This window comes from Sinocyclocheilus grahami, unplaced genomic scaffold (assembly GCF_001515645.1).
Source record: "Sinocyclocheilus grahami isolate Dianchi unplaced genomic scaffold, SAMN03320097.WGS_v1.1 scaffold613.1, whole genome shotgun sequence".
NCBI classification, from domain to species: Eukaryota; Metazoa; Chordata; class Actinopteri; order Cypriniformes; family Cyprinidae; genus Sinocyclocheilus; species Sinocyclocheilus grahami.
Window position 1 is genome coordinate 204,212 of NW_015505792.1, and position 25,604 is coordinate 229,815.

The following is a 25,604-nucleotide window of genomic DNA, read 5'->3' on the forward strand; positions in this document are numbered from 1 at the left end:
AAATATCATTTAGTAATTGTAATGTCTTCTGGTCCACACCCTTTCCTCAGTAAGGTGTGCTCGACACTGATTAATGCAACATAAAAATACTACACATATTTATATATTTTGCTATTGTACTGTGGAGTGACACTTTCATAAACTTTTCTATACTCCTCTGATTATATAATGGTAAATATTACAATAGCACAACAACAGTGCTCAGCAATAATGATAAGCCTAATACTCACAATAAAAATAATAAGGCCATATAGATCATAACACAGTCTCGGAGGTAAGAAGTGGATTATCCTTCACCTGAAATGCGAGGCAGATGTTGCATCACAATAATTAGGAACCACAGTTTGCACAAACCCCTTTTTTTCTCCATTCTGTCACCGATGGAGTTTTGTTTCCTTGCCGCTGTCGCCTCTGGCTTGCTTAGTTGGGGGCACTTCATTTCCAGCGTTATCGTTGACATGATTGCAAAGATATTATTTAATATTAGCTGGATGTTGACATCACTGAATTCAATGATGAACTGTCTTTAACTGAAAAATGAGTGTTTACTATTGTCATTTTGCATTATTGACACTATTTTCCTAATTAATGCTGTTCAGTTGCTTTGTCACAATCTGTATTGTTAAAAGCGCTATATAAATAAAGGTGACTTGACTATATATCAGATTATTTTATTTGCAAGTTTCATGCTTGTGTTTATCCCGTTTTTTTTCCCCCTTGCATCTGAAAATTACTTTAAGAAAAAATTCAAATCAGTGTAGTGTGAAATGGATCATGGGAAATGTAGTCCGGGGTGAAAGGGTGATACAGTCTGTGTGGTGAAGGGGACCTCTGGTGGTGAGCGGGAGGAGTTACGGGGACCGGATTCGTGACGGATATGTTGTTCAGCTCAAGTGTTGATGATGTGACAAAGATTGACAGTGGTGGGCGTGTCTTATTAAAGTGAACTCGTCCCCTGCTGCGCATCCTCTTCATCCACACCCTCTTGAGACAGCAGTGAGACCATTTCCACCGAACCCTTCACTTTTTTTTCTGTGGAAGCTAAAAAAAATAGAGATCACAGAAATGAAAAAGTAAGAAAAAAACAATTCTGCTACATATACATCTACACATGGATGATGCTACAGCTCCACTCGATTGTCCCTACACATGCTGAAAACAACAGAACATTAAACAAAATATAATGACAAAATATAAAGATAATATTTTTACAATATGAATCTATAGACGTCTTTCCTTGAAAACCTAAAAAAATCACTTCGTTCCTCTTCCATTGGCTTCAGAAGATAGATGGATGGACAGATTATTGATAAATAAAGACTCAATAAATAAAGCATCTTCAGGTCTACTTTATTTTAGGGGTGTGTGGTATTTATTGTCTACGATATCGATTGTTGTTTTACTCACTTGGCAACAAAGACTTTTCAAAAAAGCATTCACTGCTTGATGAAGCCTATCAGAATGCAGTTATGAATGAGCCAGATTTGTAAATTATTCCATTCCTTTTTTACTCACAATTTGTACAGTGTCCCAACTTTTTTGGAATTGGGTTTGAATAATACAGTGCTGTAAAATCACACAAGCAAGAGTGACTTTTCCCCGTGAGCATCAGTGATATAAATGTGATATTGATTTTTATACAGTTCAGCAGATAAGAAATTAAGTTACATTTAGACACAATATTGTCTGTTTTTTTCTGTTTTGCCAACTACAATAATCCCAAACAAAGTCGATTGGTGAAGCTGATTGGATGGTTCTTGTCACATGACCTGCGGTGTGCTTGCGGCATTCTAAAAAGTTCTCGTCTTCATCTAGACAGCATCAATTCTATTGTAAGCATACTTGGCACAAAATTACATTTAAAATAACAAACTTGAGTGCACAAAAGACATGTGATGTCTTAGTGAACGGCCCCATAGTGTCATATTTATGGGATGAACAAGCACATACAAGTGGAACACTTTCTTGGAACGCCAACCAATCAGATTTGAAGACCAGTACTGTTGTTTAAATGTGTATTAATTAGAATAAATGTTGTTCTACTCACCTTCGATCACATTGAATCTCCTGAATCTGTTCCGTTCGCTGTTGAGGACCTGTAGTTGAAAATGTCCAAAGTCTGCATTGGTGAGGTTTGTGATGGTCAGAGATCCATTGAGCAGCAGATCATTCAGCTCCAGTTTGCCTCTGAAGCTCTCACTAATACAAATTTTTCCTGATTCGGCTTTAACAATGAGACTGTTTTTAACTCCAAAGGTCCACAGTATCAGATCTCCTTTCTGTATTTCAATATTGGTCTTTAGAGTGACCGAGTGTCCAACCTTCCCTGACACGTTCTCCACTTGATGTCAAAGCAACACAGAAACGCAAATACAGAAATCAAAGTGTGCATGAATTTAATTTGCATTTTCAACAAATTCATTTTGATGTTTATGTTCGTAGTTTCAGCTCATCTGAAATCTGAATTACCTATGATTCATCATCACTTTTCTTGTAATCTTGTGATTTCCCTCAAAATATTTCTGCAATATAACTCCTTTAAGGCTCATTCACACCAAGAACAACAACTATAAAGATAACTATATTAGCATCCACACAAACGCACAATATTGTTCTTTTTATTATAAGCACACGCTGCAGTTTTGTCATTTCGAGCTTTAAGTGCTCGAGCTCTTCAAAGCAGGATAGATTGGGATTGGCTGTCAATATTTTTATCGCTTATCAGCTGAAAAATTATTTTGAAAGTTATTCCATTTATATCGTTCTGTGTCGTTAACATTATAGTTGTGGTGTGGGCACTATTCTTTTGAATTTAGAAAGATTTTTATTAATATCTTGTTATTGTACATGGCATGAACAGACCTTTAGTTTCATAACTTTAGTATATTTGTGTAGGCACTTTTCACAATACACACTGTTTTGAAGCAGCTTCACTGAAATTCATAATGTTATTTTTAAAACATATATTAATGCCTCAGTTCAGAGAGAGGCGATACAGTGGGGAAAATATTTATTTGATCCCCTGCTGATTTTGTAAGTTTGCCCACTTACAAAGAAATGAAGGGTCTGTAATTTTTATGGTGGGTTTATTTTAACGTATAGAGAGAGAATACCAACCAAAAAATCCAGAAAAAAACACATTATATAAAGGTTAGAAATAGATTTGGATTTCAGTGAGTGAAATAAGTATTTGATCCCCAAGCAAAACATAACTTAGTACAAAGTGCAGAAACCCTTGTTGGCAAGCACAGAGGTCAGACGTTTCTTGTAGTCAGTCACCAGGTTTGCACACATCTCAGGAGGGATTTTGATCCACTCCTCTTTACAGATCCTCTCTAAATCCTTAAGGTTTCTTGGCTGTCGTTTGGCAACTGGAAGTTTCAGCTCCCTCCACAGATTTTCTACAGGATTGAGGTCTGGAGGCTGGCTAGGCCACTCCAGGAGCTTAATGTGCTGCTTCTTGAGACACTCCTTTGTTGCCTTGGCGGTATGTTTCGGGTCATTGTCATGCTGGAAGGAGGTTCTCGTCCAAGATTTTACAGTACATGCCCCGTCCATTTGCCCCTCAATGCGGTGAAGTCGTCCTGTACCCTTAGCAGAAAAACAGCCCCAAAGCATAATGTTTCCAGCTCCGTGCTCGACTGTAGGGATGGTGTTCTTGGGGTCACAGTCAGCATTTCAGCACTTCTCTCCCTCCAAACACGGCGAGTCGAGTTAATGCCAAAGAGCTCAATTTTGGTCTCATCTGACCAAAGCACTTTCTACCAAGCCTTCTCTGGATCATTTAGATGTAAATCGGTCTGTACATGTGTCTTCTTGTGCAGGGGGACCTTGGGTGCGCTGCAGGATTTCAATCCATTGCGGCGTAGTGTTTCCAATGGTTTGCTTGGTGACTGTGGTTCCAACTGCCTTAAGATCATTAACAAGCTCCTCCTGTGTACTTCGGGGCTGATCCCTCACCTTTCTGATGATCATCCTTTTCCCATGAGGCGAGATCTTGCTCAGAGCTCCAGACCGAGGCCGATTGATGGTTTTGTATTTCTTCCATTTCCGAATAATCGCACCAACAGTTGTGTCCTTCTCACCAAGCTTCTTGCTGATGGTCTTGTAGCCCATTCCAGCCATGTGCAGATCTACAATCTTGTCTCTGACATGCTTTAACAGCTGTTTGGTCTTGCCCATGGTGGTGGGAGAGGTTGGAATGGAAGATACAGATTGTGTGGACAGGTGTCTTATACACCTAACGAGCTGACATTAGGAGTAACTTCTTGATCACATTTATTTGAATGAATTATAGCATTTATTTTCAATTAATAGGACTAATCAGTGTTCCACATGGGCACATAACCAATCTGTGGGAGACCGAATTCTTGCTGGTTGGTAGGGGATCAAATACTTACTTCACTCACTGAAATGCAAATCAAAACCTTTGTATAATGTGTTTTTTCTGGATTTTTTAGTCGGTATTCTGCCTCTATCCATTAAAATAAACCTACCATAAAAATTACAGACCCTTCATTTCTTTGTAAGTGGGCAAACTTACAAAATCAGCAGGGGATCAAATAAATATTTCCCCCACTGTAGAATAGTTCACACTTGGTGATGATATAACAGTCAAGTGTTTGTTATTGTTTTTTTACTTACACCAAAATGAATCTATTCTGGTAATGTTACGACTTTATATCTTACATTTTTATTTTAACAATGAAAAACATTCAAATTGAACAGTAACTAAAATTACGTTGCACTTTGGGAATTTGTTCAGATCATCTGTTCAGTGCATGATTGTTGATCTACTCACCATTGACAGTAACAATGAATCTCTTGTTTTTGATTCTGTTTTTGCCGCTGATCTGTACTTTGTAGAATCCAGAGTGAATGGTCCTGATATAACTGATAATGAGATCTCCAGTCCTACCACCCAGCTGCACTTTGTTTCTGAATCTCTCGTCAGTAACATCACAATTTATATCAGTGGTTTTAATGGCCCATTCACTGTTTTGGGTTATGGGATTATCTCCAAACCACCACTTTATCTCATCACCGTTCTGTAGTGTAGTACCAGTGTTTAGAACGACAGTTCTTCCTTCCATTTCTTCCACTTTCTCTTCTTCAGCTGTTACAGTGGCACATAGAAACAGAACAGAAATGTGTTCAGAAGATCAAGCTTACCTTTACAAAGAGCATATTTTGGCATGTTGCTAAGATGTTTTAACTCATTGCTAGCCTGTTACTAGCATGTTTTAACATGTTGCTGACATGTTTTAACACATTGTATTTTTCTAATACGTTTTAGGACATTGTTAGCAAGGATGGGCCGTATTTCAGATACATGCATTTAAAATAAGTATTTATAATACAAAATACTATTTTGTATTTTAAAGCCTTTGGAAAAAATCAAATGTAATTAGTATTTAAACATTTAACATGAGTATTTTTATATTTTCAAAAATACATAAAATACTTTGTGCCAGTCAACCTCTTCATCAGGGTGCTGATTTCATGCATCAACTAGTTCAGACACGCCCCCTCCCCTCCCCCAACCCCAACATTCATGCATATGAGCTACAGCTGTACAACTCTGCATTGGATCAGCCACTTTTCTGGAATAAGGGGAGGATGCCTTCAGTTAACATGAAAGTATAGCTGGTAGGGACTACAATGAGCTACTTCCTGGGTTTGTGACATCACAAACCCTACAATTTACATAAAGCCTGCCCCCGAGAACACGCAGCAAAGGGGGTGTGGTGCTGCTTGTGGTGCTGCTTGGGGGACACACACTCCTGATGGCTCGAGCTGAGCCGAGTCTCCCGGGGGAGAAGTTTGCTTATATCGTGGGCAATAGTCAGAGGAGAAAAAGAGCTCTGTTGATGAGGTATGTTCCTCTTTGTGTTTACTGCAACCAACATTGGCAATACAATAGTCAAACAAGAATGTGCTCTCTTGATCGCTGGCCTGTCGTACAGACCATGCTCTTTTCCTCCTGGCACAAACACCAGGAATGCGGAGTCTCCTTGTCTGCCGGGTGCCCTTGCTGACGCTGTAGCGCTATTTCTTGTGCGATCTCTGTCGAAGCGGCAGCTGCGCTCAGAGCTGAGGCACAGCCTGCGTACCCAGCTGGCCGCTGTGCTGACGATGACCTCGATGAGCCAATTAACCAATCTGAGACCATTGAGTATTTCTAAGGGAGAGGCTTCATAGCACTAGGAAGTCAATAGAACAGACCATTTTTATGAGAATGGAAAAAGCGGTGTAAAATAAAATTTTTTTTTAAAGTAGCATGAACACATGCCTGCTTTCCTCTTTTACATCACCTACACACACACACGCACACACACACAAGTCCGGTGAGAGAAAACAAAGTCAATAGTTGTGGAACTCCGGTAAGTAAGGCTGTCAAGACTATTTTATTCACTTAAACATCTGAGGTAAAAAAGGCCACACACGGGTTATATTCATGTGTCTTAGTTTCCCTTGCAATACACTACAGTCCCGCGGGGTCCCGCCCACTGAGTTAGAACGATCGGGAAAGCGGACGGATGCTAGTAGTACTGTAGCGATTTATCTTTGCTAAAGTTGTGTGCGTGCCTATAAAGTAAGTAACAGTCTGTTCATCCATTGCTTTCTGCATTGTTTGTTAACGTTTAACTGCTCCGGGTGTTTATAAGTTAATGTATGTGGGTGACAAAGACGAACTAGCATGGAAGATGTTCATGTGTATTTACATACTAGTTTCCTCACATATATTACCATTATGAAGTCGTGGCCTAATGGTTAGAGAGTCGGACTCATAACTCGCTCATTTCTGAGAGTTAAAGCACTCTTTTGGCGCATGCGCACTAATGTTCTAGACAGAGCGGCTCCATCTCGGTCCTCAGCGCTGAGAGGTGTCAGATTTCAACTGATTACTCATTATTAGTCATTTCTAGCAGCGCATCTTCCCATATAATGGCACATTTGTTTTCTTCTTTGAATGTTTAATTACTGTATTTAATATATTCTTTGTGCAAATATTGTGTTCTTATATTTGTGACCACTGTTATTTGTTATTTGTACTTATGTATTTTTCCTTTATCTTTAATTTGTAGAAAGCCAAACAAACATGAAAAACAAAATTTCTTCAGTGTACTGAGTTTGTGGTGACAATAAATGGGTTATTCCCGCATACCTGATCATCTGTGGTAAAGTCTCTAACCGGTCGCTCCATAGTGGGTTTGTTATCAACCGGCAAATTAACAACCAGGAAGAAGAGCTACCAGTAGCCATTCATTTTTAAATAGTCCTTCGAGCTGGAGGCCCTGCTTATCGCTGATTCATACAGTCATTCCCAAAAACCCTTCACAAAGACCATGGCAGCACTGGATCAGCAATACGGACAGCTGCATCAGCTCGTGTTGCAACGCATAGCAGACTCATGGATGGTCCAAACATAGCCAGTGGGGACATTAAAGCATTCCGTTCGTTCCCTCGTTGGCATGCTAGAGCAACTAGGAAGGAAGGGCACCTTTGAGTTGCAGTGTGGCTCACATGTCTCCCGGCTCCTGGGGAAGCTGCCGCACGACCTCAGGTCAAGTTTCCGATGCTTTGCACATCCACACCAAGTGCCAGTCCCCACCCTTCTTGATCTGTCAGAGTGGCTAGAGTATGAAATTCAAGTGCAGCAGGACACATCAAGGTTCGTAGGAGCCAGTCGTCGTGGATATCCAGCACGAACACGAGAGGTAATCAGAGACTCTAAGCCATCAGCTAAAAGTGCCACCATTCTGCTTGGCACAGAGAAAGTGCCACCACAAACACTCCCTCAACAATTGCAACAACTTTAAGCAGCTTACCGTTGACCAGAAATGAAACTGGATCAAAGACTGCGACAGATGCTGCCGCTGTGGGAGGAATCATCAAGTTTCAGAGTGCAATCTGAGAATGCGCTGCAAACAGTGTAATAGCTGTCACCTGCTGGTCCTTCATGACATCAATCCCAGGAGTGCAGACCTCCCAAAGACTACCCTAAATGAAGGTACTTCTGCTAATGCCCGTCTCCTCAACACTATGAACGAGATACTTCTCATTTCGGTAGCCTCCTGCCAGCCGAAAGGTTCTTCTGAAGATCGTTAAGGTCATTCTCCGAAACGGGGCACACAAGATGAAAGCTTATGCCATCTTAGATTATGGATCGGAAAGGACCATCCTTTTGCACAATGCTGCTCAACAGCTGGGCCTAAAAGGTCAGCCAGAAGATCTTCGGAATATTTGGGTTGAAGTGTTCTGGAACAGTGTGTAAATACAACTTAACCACTGATTTCTAGTCGTGTCCTCTCTTGGAAAACCAAACAAAGTAGTTTCGCTTTCACAACGAAACACGGCGGGCTAGAGTGAGCAGAGGCGGGCGGCTTGAGAACGGCGCAGCCAGCGGATTCGACGAAGGAGGCTTGCGGCAACCACATGTGACGACCCCGGGCTGGATATCGTCCTCTTTTGGAAGGCCAAACAACATCAACGACATGGTGGTGGCGGCAGCAACAATACTACAGCGAGAATAAGTTACTTTGCGTGAACATTTGGGCGGTGTTATGCAAATCTTCCCACATAGTGATGTAGACGTGTGGGGGCGTGTTAGAACGAGCCATTTTAGGTAGGCGTGGTTAACTCTTAACTTTTATAAAGAATATCTCTTTGGATTTGAGACTTTAGTCTTTGCAACTTTACAGATCTTCTTTATGCACCAAGAGCACTTGTAACACTCCAAAGAGAAAGGAAAACTTGAAATCGCATCATATGACCCCTTTAAAAACACTTGGTCTTAACTTTCACTTTACCAAATACCAAAGCCCACTAGACAGTGACCATGTGCTGATTCTGAATGCGTCTCTCACAGACTGACAAAGGAGTATACTTTAAAGGCTTGTTTGCGAAATGTAGCTTTGTGCTCGTGTATCCTACCTCTCTCATTCGGAACACAAAAGGTTCTAAGCAGTAATACCACTGTAATACTTACCCACTTGTTTTTGTAGTTGAGAGATCATGCGGCGATAGTAAATCACAACAGCAGCTAAAAGTCCAGCCAACAGCAGACCAGCAACAACTATTCCAGCTATGACAGCTGATGACCAACCAAAATCAGCTGAAAAGAGACAGTAAATTATTAGAGGACAAAATATTTTTCATGATTCGGGACTGACAGGTGTCAGGTAGTTGACATGTACAGTATATAGTATACAACATGTTACATCCTTACTTTCCACGTTAATTTATAGTTGACCTTAGGCTTGCTTTAGTAATCTGTGTTACTGGTGTTACACTGTGTTCGTCCATACACCGATCACATTACTTGCTGCTGTCATTTGACTGACAAGACCACGGCAGGGGATTTGGTGCGCAACAGATCCTGAGCGTCATTGACAAATATATTATCTTGTAAAATGTGCGCTCCGTACCGCCGCTCCCTGCGGGTGATCTGTGCGGGCAGGGACGGACTTACCAATTAGGCAAAGGTAGGCGACCGCCTTGGGCCCCCAAAAGCCAAGGGCCCCCTAAAATGCTTTTCATATAGGATATGCGCATTAAGCGCTGACACGTGAACGGTTGCTGTTTACGGTGTTTGTTACCACGATAACCGTCCGAGTCTGTGGCGCCTGCAGGTGTACGGCACTGTGAGTCATGAGCGCTCAGACTGACCTCAGATTTGCCCCGCTAACATTTCAGCAGTTATTATAGGCCTGTGTCCCGTATTTCTGTCGACTGAACCAGCCATGACATTAATTATGAATTTATCAGTCTTTTGCATGCCAAAGTCAATTTCTGCATGGAAATATGACGCTAAATAGAAGCAGAAAATCGTGCTATAGCCTACGCACTTTCGTGAGATCGGGTTAGCCTACAACAATGAATTTGTTGGCTATTTTACACACGGGAATACAACGAATTCATGACAATGTTTACATTCAAGCTACCCGTAAAATGTATTGTGAAAAGTAGGCTACTTTAAAAGCGTCTGAAACGCAATAAATTTTAAAGCTGTTTTTAAAGCATTTGCTGCATGGATATAAAAAAATAGGCTAATAAATTATTCGCATATCAGACAAAATTGCGTTGCAGCAAATCCTTTAAATTTTAAGGTATTCAGAACAGAGCAACATAAAAATCTGAAAATATAAGCATCTAGGCTACAGTTATAGGACAAAATTGAACATATGCCATTATAATTTGTGTTTTATTTTTTAATTGTATGGAATTTTTATACGGAATTATAAAATGCAATTTATAATCAGGCCTGTTTTAGGCTTTTCCTTATTTTTATAACGTTTGTTTTCTTTATTTTATAAAAGCATAACGTTTGGTTGATATTGTGAGTGCACACAAATAAAACTAGACCCTTTACAGTTCTGAATGATGTATTACTCTTACCTTTATGAGCAAAAATGACTGCCTATTTTAAGTTGTTTCCGCTGTTAGAAAAAAATGCAAGTGATCACAGTAGCGCCTCCGTGTCCTGCAGAGCGCTTCAGCTTCCACTCTCCGCACAAACTATTAGATATGCGTCTAACAGCGCACATTTATATAGGTTAAACATTTAAACTAACATTGTTATATGCTTGAACTTTTATTTTAGGCAAGTCCTGATGATTTGAGAAGGCTAAATTGATCAAACATGCTATGATCAATTCACTGTCGCTGGTCGTTATTTATAAAACAAACAAACAACAACTTACATTTAGCCTAACGAACAAAAAATGCTCCAAACATTTTTCTAAATTTACTTTATAAAAAAAAACGAAACGAAATGTAATCACTTTTAATAACTGAAACAGTAGCGGACTTACCAATTAGGCAAAGGTAGGCGACCGCCTTGGGCCCCCAAAAGCCAAGGGCCCCCTAAAATGCTTTTCATATAGGATATGCGCATTAAGCGCTGACACGCGAACGGTTGCTGTTTACGGTGTTTGTTACCACGATAACCGTCCGAGTCTGTGGCGCCTGCAGGTGTACGGCACTGTGAGTCATGAGCGCTCAGACTGACCTCAGATTTGCCCCGCTAACATTTCAGCAGTTATTATAGGCCTGTGTCCCGTATTTCTGTCGACTGAACCAGCCATGACATTAATTATGAATTTATCAGTCTTTTGCATGCCAAAGTCAATTTCTGCATGGAAATATGACGCTAAATAGAAGCAGAAAATCGTGCTATAGCCTACGCACTTTCGTGAGATCGGGTTAGCCTACAACAATGAATTTGTTGGCTATTTTACACACGGGAATACAACGAATTCATGACAATGTTTACATTCAAGCTACCCGTAAAATGTATTGTGAAAAGTAGGCTACTTTAAAAGCGTCTGAAACGCAATAAATTTTAAAGCTGTTTTTAAAGCATTTGCTGCATGGATATAAAAAAATAGGCTAATAAATTATTCGCATATCAGACAAAATTGCGTTGCAGCAAATCCTTTAAATTTTAAGGTATTCAGAACAGAGCAACATAAAAATCTGAAAATATAAGCATCTAGGCTACAGTTATAGGACAAAATTGAACATATGCCATTATAATTTGTGTTTTATTTTTTAATTGTATGGAATTTTTATACGGAATTATAAAATGCAATTTATAATCAGGCCTGTTTTAGGCTTTTCCTTATTTTTATAACGTTTGTTTTCTTTATTTTATAAAAGCATAACGTTTGGTTGATATTGTGAGTGCACACAAATAAAACTAGACCCTTTACAGTTCTGAATGATGTATTACTCTTACCTTTATGAGCAAAAATGACTGCCTATTTTAAGTTGTTTCCGCTGTTAGAAAAAAATGCAAGTGATCACAGTAGCGCCTCCGTGTCCTGCAGAGCGCTTCAGCTTCCACTCTCCGCACAAACTATTAGATATGCGTCTAACAGCGCACATTTATATAGGTTAAACATTTAAACTAACATTGTTATATGCTTGAACTTTTATTTTAGGCAAGTCCTGATGATTTGAGAAGGCTAAATTGATCAAACATGCTATGATCAATTCACTGTCGCTGGTCGTTATTTATAAAACAAACAAACAACAACTTACATTTAGCCTAACGAACAAAAAATGCTCCAAACATTTTTCTAAATTTACTTTATAAAAAAAAACGAAACGAAATGTAATCACTTTTAATAACTGAAACAGTAGTATACACCTTTTTTGGGGGAAAAGGGGAAAAAAGGCCTATATCTGAGGCCCGTGCAGGGCGCTAATTCACTTCATCCAACGTTTTGTTCTCATCTGTGAGCATGCTCTTGATTATATGTATTTTACCATTTTGTTGAGTTTAAAATGTGACACATTCGTCCTGCTCTCACTGATCATTTGGTCCCCCCCCCCCACCACAACATGAAACAAAGCCATTATAACATGTACATGAAAAATGTAGAAGCATTGGACACAACTGTGGGGCACTATTGTGCAGCAGCAAGCATCACAACAAAAAAGGAACCTCAAGTTTGATCTAGGAAAATGTGTGCAAATGTATAGGGCCCCATTCCTATATATTGCCTGGGGCCCCCAATTCACTAAATCCGCCCCTGTGTGCGGGTGATCACGAATTGGAAAGCGAAAGTAAAAGCGAGCGCATTCAGTATCGTGCATAATGAGCAGCTCCCTGATGCTTGCAAATTAACTATCTACTGCATTTGAGATCATGGGAGACACTCTCGGTTTGGGGAAATTCCCCTCAAAAAGACTGAAACAAATCATTTCAAATCATAAGGTTGTGCTTTCACCTTTATTTTCAGCCGTCAGGAGAATAACGTATTTATTGTGACATGACCTAAGAAGAATATCAATTGCAAGAACTCTATTCAGTCCTGATTATTTTATTTTTTCCTTCTTATTCCGCTGTAACAATATAAAAAGACAACATGCTGCGCATTTGTTGTCTGCTCTCACAATTTAACAATATATCCAATGAATAATTAACTGGAATCTCTCGTTTTTCTCTCCAAAGCCTTTGTCTCTTTCCAGGTTTGTTTTCACATGGACGCTTTAAAATGTTTAATTAGCAGTGTTTATTGGAAGGTTTCTACAGAATGTTTGTTATCTCCATTAACAAAATGACAGAAATCACTTAATTACTGTGCTGATTTTTGATTAAGGCAATGTATGTTAGATGATATGATATAAACATCACGGGAAACACGTGGATATGCAGATATTTTTTCCAAATGTTTTTTTTTTTTCAAAACCTAAATTCTTACATATTCTTACATTTGAGTAGCCTACTTATTTCAGTAAGTTGCCAAGGAAACATCTTTTCTTTTTTTACTTGTAAAAAATTATATGATCGATAAGTAATGCCAACATATGTTTTTGTTACTTTTACTTATTAAAATAAGTTAACCATGTTTCAACTTCATTTTTTAAGTTATGCAACATTCAACTGTTTTAAGTAAGTTCAATTTAATGTAAGTTGAAATGACTTGTTGATAAGTTTAAGGCAGCAACTATCAGTCCTGTGTTCCCGTGTCTTGCGTTTTTCTCTCCATGTTCTCCCCGTGACCTAGTTTCTCCCTCATGTCTGATTATGTTCATTAGTTCCAGGTGTGTCTTGTTAGTTCCTTGATTAGTCCCATAATTTAAGCCCTGTGTGTTTCCATGTCCAGGGTCCGGTATTGTTCATTGATTCCTGTGCTACATGTGTGTTCCTTGGTGTTAATAAAGTCTATATTTGTTCTGGATTCCCTCCGTCTCCTCGCTCCGACACAGTAGCAGAACTGTGACGGCAACTCATTTTTTACAGTTTAATATTTATTTTATTTTGCTGCTGATATCATATTACCTAGCCCTACTGTAAAGTATTAAAAACTTTTTTTTTGTATCTGTAGCCATGCTAATAGTAAGACATAGAAGCCAGCTTTTATTTCATGCTTATTTGATTATTTTCAAATACTTTCATTTGAAACTCACCACTGACAGAAACAAGGAACCGCTGTGAGCTCTCGCGGCCTCTGATCTGTACTTCATAAAGTCCAGTGTGTTCGGGTCTGGCGTTTGTGATGGTCAGAGATCCATTTTGTTCTAGTTGTAGTCTGTTTCTGAATCGTTCATCAGCATGATTTAATGAGAGCTTGTTAGTTTCTACATCGATTTTAGCTAGGAGGATGCCTTTATCTCCAAACCTCCATACTATCAGATCATTTTTCTGTAATTCAGTAGCATCATTCTGTAGAATGACAGATTCCCCTTCTGTAACGGACACTGACTTCACTCCATCCGTCTCAACAACCATATCTGGAAAACAAACAGACCAGAACTGATTTATAAAGATTTTTTGTACCGTCCATGTAAGATGCTTGCAGCATGAAATCATACCGTGTGATATCATGAAACCTGAAACAAGATCCTTTCATTAAATGAAAGAGATTCTCTTGAGATACTCACCAAAGACATCCACTTGAAATATCCTGGATGTGGTCTTTTCTCTAGAGATTGTTAGTTTATATTGTCCCGAGTGTCTGTTTCTGGTGTTTCTGATGGTGAGAGAGCCAGTTTTGTGGTCCACCTGCAATCTGCCTGCGAAACTCACTTCATCGGCGACAAAAACTGAGGTCAAGTCGTTCTTTCTCGCTATCTGAGATATGACCGATTCTTTAAGTCCAAACGCCCAGAGTATTGTATCATCGTTCAGTATTTCAGAAAGATTAGTATGAAGAATTACAGGATCTCCTTCCATCACTGACATTGTCTCATCTCTTTCTGCATTACAAACACCTGCAGAACATAAATGAATTATTATAGATTAGCTTAGTAACTTCACTGAACATGTAGCCTGTTGGGAAGAGTGAAATATTAATTGGATACTTCCCAAAACTATTTTTCTACGGCGTTGAAGTCATTTAATTTAACTAAATATTAAATTCCTTCATGGGTCATGCAATGTTAATGTGAGTAGGAACAATTAATTATGGTGTTTGCTCGAATGGGATGCTTATCTGTGTTGCGTGCTATGCTTTTGGGGAGTGCGTGAGGTACGTCAGCCTCAGACCACGAATGGACGCACATTTTCCCTTCTCTTCTTCCAGTCATTATTGGTATGGTTAAAAGTATTAATTTGGTCAAAATTCAGTAAATACAAAAGTAATATATACAAATATATACAAGTAATATATACAAATGTATTTTTGTGTATTGGTTACTTTATGTGAGTTTTATGTGACTTTTGTCTGGCGCACGTGGAGCTAGCAAACTCATGGTTTGTGCACAGTGTTTAACGGAAGAAGATTTTTCTCTTATCAAGTGTCCCATGTGTTTCAGATCAATAAATGGAACTGTTTTGAAGCTGGCCTACTGTCTCCAGAGTGAAATTCCTTATGTACAGAATCAGATCTGCTACATAAAACTGGTGCCGTGACCTTCTAGGATACAACCGATCAGCCGCCGCCGATCACCGGGGTTCGACCGTCTATGTGGGATTTTCGCGGTGACTTCCGTGGATTCTGCAAGCCGGCCGCAGTCGCTTGTCAGGTGTCAAGCCGAGGGTCGCGTCCTGCCTTCCAGTGTCAGATAATGAACTTCTCTCATCTCAGTTACATTGAATTTTTCATGACATTCTAAGACATTGACATTTGGATCAGACATTAAATCTTTAAGACACTGGATCAATTTACTTAAGCAGTTGATCAGTACAGAAAGTAAAATGTACAACATGTCTACACCAGTCTTGGGGAGAGGTAGAGGATTAATCAGTATAGATGGTGCTGTGAGACATAAGGAAAATAATCAAACTTGTAATGTTAATCTGCGCTACTCACAAGAGGGGGACAACATTAATTCTGGTGCTTCATTTACACCTGCTCCTATCATTGATGATTCTCGGCTGCAGTTTACAGAGCTCATTGAAGAGCTGGGTAGCCAAATTGGAGATTGCATTCTGGATAGGCTTTTAGCCGATCGTAGTCCTACTCTGGGGCATCAGACTAGCCCCTTGACAGTTAAAAGTGAGCATGCTATCACTACTCTTGACCTATCCAGGTTGAATCTGATTGTACGATCTGAAAATAGAGAACCTCCCATTTTCCGTGGTGATGGTACAGACAAACACTCTGTCCATGAATGGATAGAGTTAATGGAGGTATACTTACAAAAGTGTGACTGTCCAAAAGCTGAGCATTCCGGTGAGGTTCTGAACCACCTTTTGTGTAGAGCTAAAAACATAGTCAAAAATAGGGCTAAAAAGTAATCCCTCACTTGACAAGGTTGTTACCCTTGAAGCCATTTACAAAATGCTCTTACGTTATTTCAGTGAAAGCCCAGAGTCTTGTCTTCCACTTGCAGACTTCTACTCTACATTGCCACATGACAAAGAAAGCCCTGTTGACTATTGGATCTGTCTCAATAATGCGGCCGAAATCGTTGATAATCACTTGCAGAAACAAGGTAGTTGAATGAAGAACATTTCACAAGAAATCTCAATGATGTTTATTAGAAACTGCCCTGATGCTGAGCTTTCTAGTGTGTTCAGGTACAAGCCTATCACCAAGTGGTCATCGGCAGAGGTTCAGGAAGCGATAGGTGCGCATCAAAGGGTGCGGAGAACGAAGAAACCACACTCTTACTCTCTCCCTGGCTGTTCGTTCCAAGTAGCAACTGCCACAGTCAGCCATGCAGAGGCCACCACTGTGGTCAACGATGCAGTGAACACTGCAGTGTGCATCCCCAGTACCCAGACCACTAAGCCTGAGATCACCACACCGCCTCCACATACTGTCTTGACTGACACGGGTATGTTAGAGCGAGTGCTCAGCATGCTGGAGAGGGTGCTCGACTGCAGTAATACACAGGCTGCTCCTAATAGACCTCAATTGCACTCCTGGTCTCGTCCATCCAAATGTTGTGTTTGCGGCGAGAGAACCCATTCGACATGGTCACACTGCATGTCAGAGAAAAGATGTCTGATCTGCTTAGAAGTTGGTCACCAGCGCAGGGATTGCCCTAGGAAAAGTGTAGAGTCTGGGAGCTGCTCTCAGATTCAGGGAAACTGACACACCTGCATTTGAGAGGGGATAATGTGGGTGAAGAAGTTCAGACCCTCCAAGATGATGCATCAAGCATATATGAGTCGACTTGTAAGTCAGTGACAAGTGATAATATGGTTCTGTTTCAGAACGTGACCCGGTTGGCGCGGGCAGACAGCCTTTTCTATACTAACGTTTTAGTCAATGACAGCGTTCCTCTAAGAGCTTTGTTAGACAGTGGCTCTATGGCCTGCACCATCAGTGAAGTTGCAGAGTCCCGTCTACTTGATGCAGAGTATGTCTCTGGATCAGTGCGAGATGCAAGCCAATGTTATGCTGGTTGGATGTGGCGGAGTTCAAGTTGCGCCAAAGTGTATGTACCAGTTGAAGATGAGAGCGTATGAGTATGAAGTCAGTGTACCTACGCTGGTTGTTACAGGACAACGAGATGAGTTGATACTGGGCACCAACATTCTTAAATTCATCTTGAGCCAGTTTAAGCAGAACCCCACGTACTGGCGTGTTGTAAATAGGCCTGAATCAACGAAATATTATGATGTTGAACAGTTCCTTAACGTACTTTCTGGACTTAACAGATGGAGAGGCAATGAGATGCCTGACATCATAGGAAATGCCAAACTGGTTCAAGCAGTCACGTTGCTGCCTAAGCAGGAACACCTAGTGTGGGACAGGTTACCTCCTACATCGCCTATTTCTGAGGGCAGTGCTGTGTTGATTGAACCAACCAAGTCGCCAACCCATAAAAAAGATCTCATCGTAGGACGTGTGGTGGTTTCCATGACTGCTGATAGATGGGTACCAGTAAAGATGCTTAACCCGTATGACAAGCCCATCACCCTGAAAAAAAACTTGAAGGTTGTCAATGTTTCTTCTTGTGTGGGGTTGGAAAATTTGGAATTGTATTCAGAGCGACCCTTCAATACTGTCGAAACACTGAGTCAAACTCTGTATGATGGATCACCTGACCCAGACTTCCAGGACATTCTGCAGAAGATGGGATTGAGTGACTTAGACATTGACTCTTGCGAAGTGTCACCTCAATGGAAAGGCCAGTTATTGCGTTTGATCCAAAAGTTTGAACATGTATTCTCAAAGCACAAGCTAGACTGCAGGAGAGCGAAAGACTTTGAGCATTGCATCCATCTGTCTGACAACTGGCCTGTCCGTTTACCTTACCGATGTGTGCATTACCAGGAGCTACGGCAAGTATTATTGGAGATGGAAAAACAAGACATCATTCATAAATCCAGCAGCGAGTGGGCCTCTCCCTTGGTTCTCGTGTGGAAGAAGACTGGCGACCTCCGTATCTGCATTGATTATCGCTGGCTGAATTCACGCACTATAAAGGACGCACACCCTCTTCCTCATCAAGCTGATTGTCTTGCTGCCCTGGGAGGGAATGCATTGTTCAGCGCAATGGACCTCACATTCTGGCTTCTACAACATCTCCATGTGTGAGGAAGACAAGAGACTTACAGCCTTTACCACACCTCTAGGTCTCTATTAGTTCAGTTGTCTTCCACAGGGGCTATGCAACAGCCCAGCGAGTTTCATGCGGCTTATGATGAGTATATTTGGAGACCAAAACTTCCTTACTCTGCTGTGCTATTTGGATGATCTTCTAGTTGTGGCTCCCAATGAACAAAAAGCCCTGGAAAGGTTGGAGATGGTCTTCGACAGATTGAGTACTCATGGGTTGAAGTTGGCACCTAAGAAATGTTACTTCCTAAGACGGAGTGTCAGATTTCTTGGCCATGTTGTGAATGAACATGGAGTCGCAACTGATCCCGACAAAATTGCAGCCATTAACGCCGTTACCGAAAGGGACCTCATGATGGATGATGAAGTGTCACCCTCACCAAGGAAGATCAAATCCTTTTTGGGTATGGTCATGTATTATCAACGGTTCATCCCTAACTGTTCCAGTATTGCCAAACTGCTCTTCACGTTAACCGCTGCAGCCAAGGGAAAAAGGGGCTACTCAAAGGGTGGCGCTGTCTTCAGGAAACTCAGCCCGTCAGACTGGACTAGAGAGTATGTTCTATCTTTTGAACGGCTCAAGTCAACCCTTCTGAACTCTGTGGTGTTAGCTCACCCTGACTTCACCCAGCCATTTATTCTTTCTACAGATGCCTCCTTGGATGGTATAGGGGCAGTACTATCACAAATACCTGAAGGGGAGTCTATGGCATGACCAGTCGCCTTTGCTAGCAAGGCACTCACACGAGCTCAGTCAAACTACCCCGCACACCATCTCGAGTTTCTTGCATTGAAATATTCCGTCTGTGATTAAATTTAGTCATTGGCTAAAGGGACATCCTTTTACAGTCTGGACGGGACAATAATCCGTTGACTTATATCCTAACAAAGCCGAAACTAGACGCATGCGAACAGAGGTGGGTGGCTAAGTTGGCCCCGTACACCTTCGACATCAAGTATATACCTGGTGCAAAAAATTTAGTTGCCGATGCATTGAGCCGCCAGCCATTTGTCCCCAGCCATGTGAGTCAGAGACTAGTGGCAGAGCCCTACAACCATCTGCTCGAACAGTCTGAACAGATAAGAGAGGACACTGTTCAGAGTTCCTTTAGGCTCAGCGCAAACAACCAGTGTGTTGGACATCCTCTGGAGCAGTGTTCCTTGTCTTCTGATCAGGTTTCTGCTGTCTTAGAAGCTCATGCACAGTGGGAAGTGGGAGCACAGAACAGAGTTATATCTTGGCTTGCTCAAGAAACCCAACCGAGATTACCAGTTGGTCAGAACCCCTTACCCGTCTACTCACTGAAAGGGCTTCAAGAGAAGCAAGAAGGTGACCACGTGCTTTCAAGAGTTCTCTTCTATGTGTGCCGAGGTAAGAGACCGTCTCTGAGAGAAAGAGCTAAGGAACCTTACAAGGCTCTGAGACTGCTGAAGCAATGGGACAGACTAAAGCTGTTGGATGGTATACTGTACCGCATTTGCAAGGATCCAGACTAAGTTTAAACGTTACCAGTTCATAGTCCCTGATTCGCTGGTCAGTGTAGTCCTGTGTGGCATCCATGACGAGGCAGGCCATCAAGGCCAAGGAAGAACGTTGTCTTTGGCTAGACAGAGATTTTCATGGGTTGGTTTGGAGAGTGACACCTGAGAGTATGTTCAACGTTGTGTAGTCAGCAAAACCCCTGAACCAGAGGGAAGAGCCCCTTTAGAAAGCATTCGAACCACCAGCCCGGTAGAATTCGTGTGCATAGACTTCTGGTGTGCTGAAGATTCTTCTGGCAAGAGTGTCAATGTATTAGTGGTAACAGAGCACTTCACGAAAATGGCGAATGCATTCCTGTGCAAGAACCAGTCAGCAGCTCAAGTCGCTCGTCACTTATGGGATAAGTTATTTTGTGTCTATGGATTTCCACAAAGAATCCACTCAGACCAAGGAGCGAACTTTGAAAGCAGGTTAATCAAGGAACTTTTACAAGTTGCTGGTGTACAGAAGTCAAGAACCACGGCATATCACCCGATGGGCAACGGCCAAGTCGAGAGGTTCAATCGCACCTTGGGTAATATGATCAGGGCATTGCCTCCAAGAGCCAAACAAGCCTGGCCACAAATGCTGCAAACCTTGACGTTTGCTTACAATTGTACTGCCCATGAGTCAACCGGCTTTGCACCGTTTTTTCTCATGTACGTTCGGATTACCAGATTGCCTGTCGATTTGATGTTCCAGAGCGTGGATCGGGATAACAATATCACAGACTATGACCAGTATGTGAGAAAAATGAAGGACGATCTCAAAGAAGCTATGTTACTTGCTCAGGCCAACAACACTGCAAGTCAACAACGCCAAGCTGAGTATTACAACAAAGACGTCAAAGGCAGAGACATTGAGTTAGGAGATTATGTATTGCTCGCCAACAAAGGAGAGCGTGGGCGACGCAAGCTAGCCGACAAATGGGACTCAATTTTGCATGTTGTGGTATCTGTGGATACAAGATATCATACCTACCGTGTGAGGAACACTCGAACCAATCAGGAGAAGGTGGTTCACAGGAACTTGCTCTTATGAGCCAACTTCTTACCTGTTGATGAGAGGGAGTCCTGTGTAGAACTGGCCTTCGATGACTCCAAGTTGGACTGATGAGTCTGTGGTTGACACTACCTTAAATGAATCCGAGGATGCTAGTAACGAATTTGTTGGGTCAGCTCATTCCCCAGCTTGTCCATTAAGCACATTATTGGAAGAGGGAACCAGGGATCCCAGTTCTAGAACAGGACTAGAGCATGTCTCTGATGGATCAGTTCACGAATATGAGAATCGGGAAACCGTTCAGAACTCTGAGCCTGACCTTTCTACCATGGATGTGGAGGAAGTTGAGCTTGACATGGAAGAGTCCATGCCACCTGATGGAGTCTCTGGCGAGATTGTTCAGCCTTTAACCGAAACTGCTCACCCAGTCATAACAAGGGCTGGCAGATTAGTAAAACCAGTTAATAGACTGATTCAAATTATGACCCAGAAAACCCTCCTACGTAACCCTTCACTCAGCCTTCTCAGGTCAAAAGCTTCTTAAGTGTGGGATACAAATTCCCTGTCAGTGTTATGCATCTGGGGTACAATACATGTGGTGATCATTCAAGTATCTTTGTAGTAGTGTTTATGGCACTTCTTTTGCGGGCAGACACTTGAGAGTCTGGCCAACTTTCTTTTGTCGCTCTCTCAGTAAGTTGGGAAATGTATATGTTGCGTACGGATACTGTGATTTTTGTCAGAGTGTGATCACATCCCCAGCGTCATTGAGTCACGAGTTTTTGACTAGTTTTGTGAAGTTCAGGGGGGTGAATGTAGCCTGATGGGAAGAGTGAAATATTAATTGTATTTTATTTTTGTATGATGAACTTCCCAAAACTATTTTTCATTTAGTTTCACTAAATATTAAATTCCTACATGGGTCATGTAATGTTAATGTGAGTAGGAACTATTAATCATGGTGTTTGTTCGAATGGGACGCTTATCTGTGTTGCGTGCTATGCTTTTGAGGAGTGCGTGAGGTACGTCAGCCTGAATGGACGCACATTTTCCCTTCTCTTCTTCCAGTCATTATTCTGTTTAACGGAAGAAGTTAGCGCGACGGATGTTTCTCTTATCAAGTGTCCCATGTGTTTCAGATCAATAAATGGAACTGTTTTGAAGCTGGCCTGCTGTCTCCAGAGTGAAATTCCTTATGTACAGAATCAGATCTGCTACAAACAGATTCAACTGGAAACATTTGAGTGAAACAAATCATTTTGTTGAAACAACTTGTTTAACCGGTTTAAAAGAATACAAAACAATGTTCTACGGCGACGTCAAAATGTAAGCCTCCATGTATTCTTCTCAGAGTATTCCACGTTATGTGAGTTGTGATGTTAAATAAGTAAGGGATAATCAACGGCTTGCCGTGCATCTCGGGTGGTTCTTGGCCTCCACGTCCTGCACTTAAAATCCTTTAATGCACGGCAAACCGTTGATTATTGCGTGTGAGAGTGTGTGTCTGTGAGTGTGAGTGAGTGTGTGTGAGTGTGTGTGCGAGTGTGTGAGTGCGAGTGTGTGTGTGTGAGAGTGTGAGTGTGAGTGTGCGCGAGTGTGTGAGAGTGAGTAAGTGTGTGCGAGTGTGTGTGAGAGTGTGTGCGTGTTTTTGTGACAAATGAGGACATAAATGTGTATAATGACAAAGGTATGACAGGTATTACAAGGAGAAGGTGACTTTTCAGGACATTACCCCATGTCCCCACTTTTCAAAACGCTTATAAATCACACAGAATGGAGTGTATTGAAAATCTGAAATAGCAGAAAGTCTCCTGTGAGGGGTAGGTTTAGGGGTAGGGTTGGTGTAGGGCAATAGAATATACGGTCTGTACAGTATAAAAACCATTACACCTATGGGATGTCCCCACTTTTCACAAAAACTAACCTGTGTGAGTGTTGCATGTTGGTTAGTGTGCAACAATTAAAGGCAGCACATTAATACCTGTGCATTAAACGGTTTTACTACATACCTGCCAGCCAATCAGAATACAGTATTCAGACAGACCATGGAATAAAGCACGAAAACCCAGAGTATTCCGAAATATCAGCGGGAAACGCCCACGTTCTAGCACGGGTTGTCGGATTATTAAGCATCGGTTTAAGAATGTGCTTAAATGCAATCATTGTGTGAGACCTGTCACATCCAATATGACTGAGTTTGTACGTTAAACCGCTTTGAATGATTTACTCGCGCTGCAGTGGACACACGACGGGTGAATATCTCCAGCAGATATCGACGGCTGATTGAGATGCGACTTGCAGAAAAGTTTTCCTCATTATTTATAAATGTTGGTTTCGCTATTGAACGCTAAAGGCTTAATAGATAGCTGATGTCTGAAACCGAAAGTCTCCTGAATGGAGCTAAAAGAATAACACGAATCCACTTACCGCCCAGAAGCAACAGAGACAGCAACATTACCCTCTGCGTGTTTTCCTTGAGCCGTGACTGTGATGATTGATGGAGATGAAGTGATAGTCTGCTGTTCCGCTGAGTCTCCATCGCGTTCTTCCTTCACGAGCCGCGCCCAGGAGTGCAAAGATCGCCTAAACTCTGTTTCTCATGTGAGAGACGCTTTTAAAGGTACACAGTATTTTAATCAGTGGAAGATATTCAGAGACGAGCGGAACAGTCGCTTACTGTAAACAAGCCTGTAAAGAATGCACGCGGCGTCTCCTTCCTTCCAGCGGAAAAGTGAAACTATTTGGCGAATCTTTTTTGGATCCGGAGTCTGCGCAGTAGTGATCGTGGTATCAAAATCCCGCAGACACACAATCATGACACCGCTACCACTTATTTATGCTATCAAATTACTCAATAAAAGCAAACATATGAGAAAACACTCGTTATTTTTTAGTTTAGCTCACGTCCCATTCATTTACATGGAGAGGGCGGGGTTTATGACCTGTACTGCATTCAGAAATGTTTTGGCCCCAAAGTGACTGAACCTGACCACTGCTGACATGAAGTGACTAGTCGATTGTGGTGCGTGTGTGTGTGTGTGTGTGTGTGTGTGTGTGTGAGTGAGTGAGTGGGTGTGTGTGCGAGCACGTGTGCGTGTGTGTGAGTGAGTGTGCGTGCATATGAGTGAGTGTGTGCCATAAGATGTCACAGTGTGAGTGTGTGAGTGAGTGTGCGTGAGTGAGTGAGTGAGTGGGTGTGAGTGAGTGAGTGTGTGTGTGTGTGAGTGAGTGTGTGTGTGAGTGAGTGTGTGAGAGTGAGTGGGTGTGTGTGCGAGCACGTGTGCGTGTGTGTGAGTGAGTGTGCGTGCATATGAGTGAGTGTGTGCCATAAGATGTCACAGTGTGAGTGTGTGAGTGAGTGTGCGTGAGTGAGTGAGTGAGTGGGTGTGAGTGAGTAGATGTTTGTGTGTGTGTGTGTGTGTGTGTGTGTGTGTGAGTGTGCGTGCGTGCGTGCGTGCGTGAGTGAGTGTGTGTGCGTACGTGCATATGAGTGAGTGTGTGCCATAAGACGTCACAGGTGAAATAGAGACAATATCAGTGATTGAGGGAGATTCTGTCTCTACACACTGATGTTAATGAAATACAGAAATAGTGGATGTTTGGAAGCACTCAAATAGCTGAAGTCAACAGGCTCACGGAAACCAACTCTACATTTGCTTGCATGCTCTGTTGTGGTTTTCCAGGAACCCGAAAACAGACGAACGATAAAGAAGTGACGCACGCATCTCAGAGCTGTGTCTTTGAGTTGCTGTAAAAAACATAGCCACAAGACAGTCTCACCTTATCAATATGCTGAACTGTGATGATATCAGCGTGGGGCGAATGGCCAGAGCATCCGTATTGCTGGATTTTAAAAGACGGAAGGTGCCACACGCATGCGGCGGGGAAGACAGCTTCCTGGGTTTTAAAAGAAAGACCGGTGGAAAGCTGGATGGACGGGCACAGGGATTTGGTGTGTCATCAGACTGGCCAGACTTAAACGACCTATGCTGGAGGACAGGTACTGAACTGAAGTGGACCTCCCACTCCCAACCTGTAGAGGTCTCTGATGCAGTCGTAGAGCACCCATCTGTCATCGGGGAAGCCAGGCTGCACCATATCACCTGCTCCAGCCTAGAACATCAAGGCAGACTCTCTTGTCTATTCAAAGAGCCCAAAATATGGAGTACTGGTCCAATTTAAAACTCCAGGGAAAGTTGGCAAAACTGCCCTGCGCGGACCACTCTGTATCACACACCATTTACAGCAATGCCACCATCAGTGAGGAGATCCTCACTTTCTGTGTAAAAGCACGTCTACAGGTTCTTCCTACAAAATACAACCTATCACTGTGGTTCCCCTCCACCCATTCCCCCCTCTGCCTGCTGCATGACCCTCCTCAACACCTGGAGTCAGTAGCCCACATCATGAACAGTTGTTCATCATTTAAAGGATTATATACTGCCAGACATGACAGACTTGTGGACCTCATTGCTGCTCAGATTCCCTGCGTGGCTGATGAGCAGATCTTTAAACACACTACTGTACAATCTGAATGGTTCAACTCACCTGCAAACACTTTTCTAGGAATTGCCAATACACCAGATATCGTTAACATCTCTCAGAATGGC

At 41.9% G+C, this 25,604-nt stretch overlaps 1 protein-coding gene across 1 annotated transcript; it reads right to left on the reverse strand.

Moving 5' to 3' along the window:
• Positions 1-706: 706 nt before the first annotated feature.
• LOC107557651 (uncharacterized) lies at positions 707-23,772 on the reverse strand. Its single transcript, XM_016241129.1, has 7 exons — positions 23,422-23,772; positions 14,398-14,727; positions 13,924-14,247; positions 8,993-9,118; positions 4,802-5,116; positions 2,048-2,341; positions 707-1,041 (listed from the first exon to the last, which is right to left on the reverse strand). The coding sequence occupies exons 1-7, from the start codon at positions 23,531-23,533 to the stop codon at positions 938-940; spliced, it is 1,605 nt and encodes a 534-aa protein (XP_016096615.1). The 5' UTR covers positions 23,534-23,772; the 3' UTR covers positions 707-937.
• Between the last annotated feature and the right edge of the window lie 1,832 nt (positions 23,773-25,604).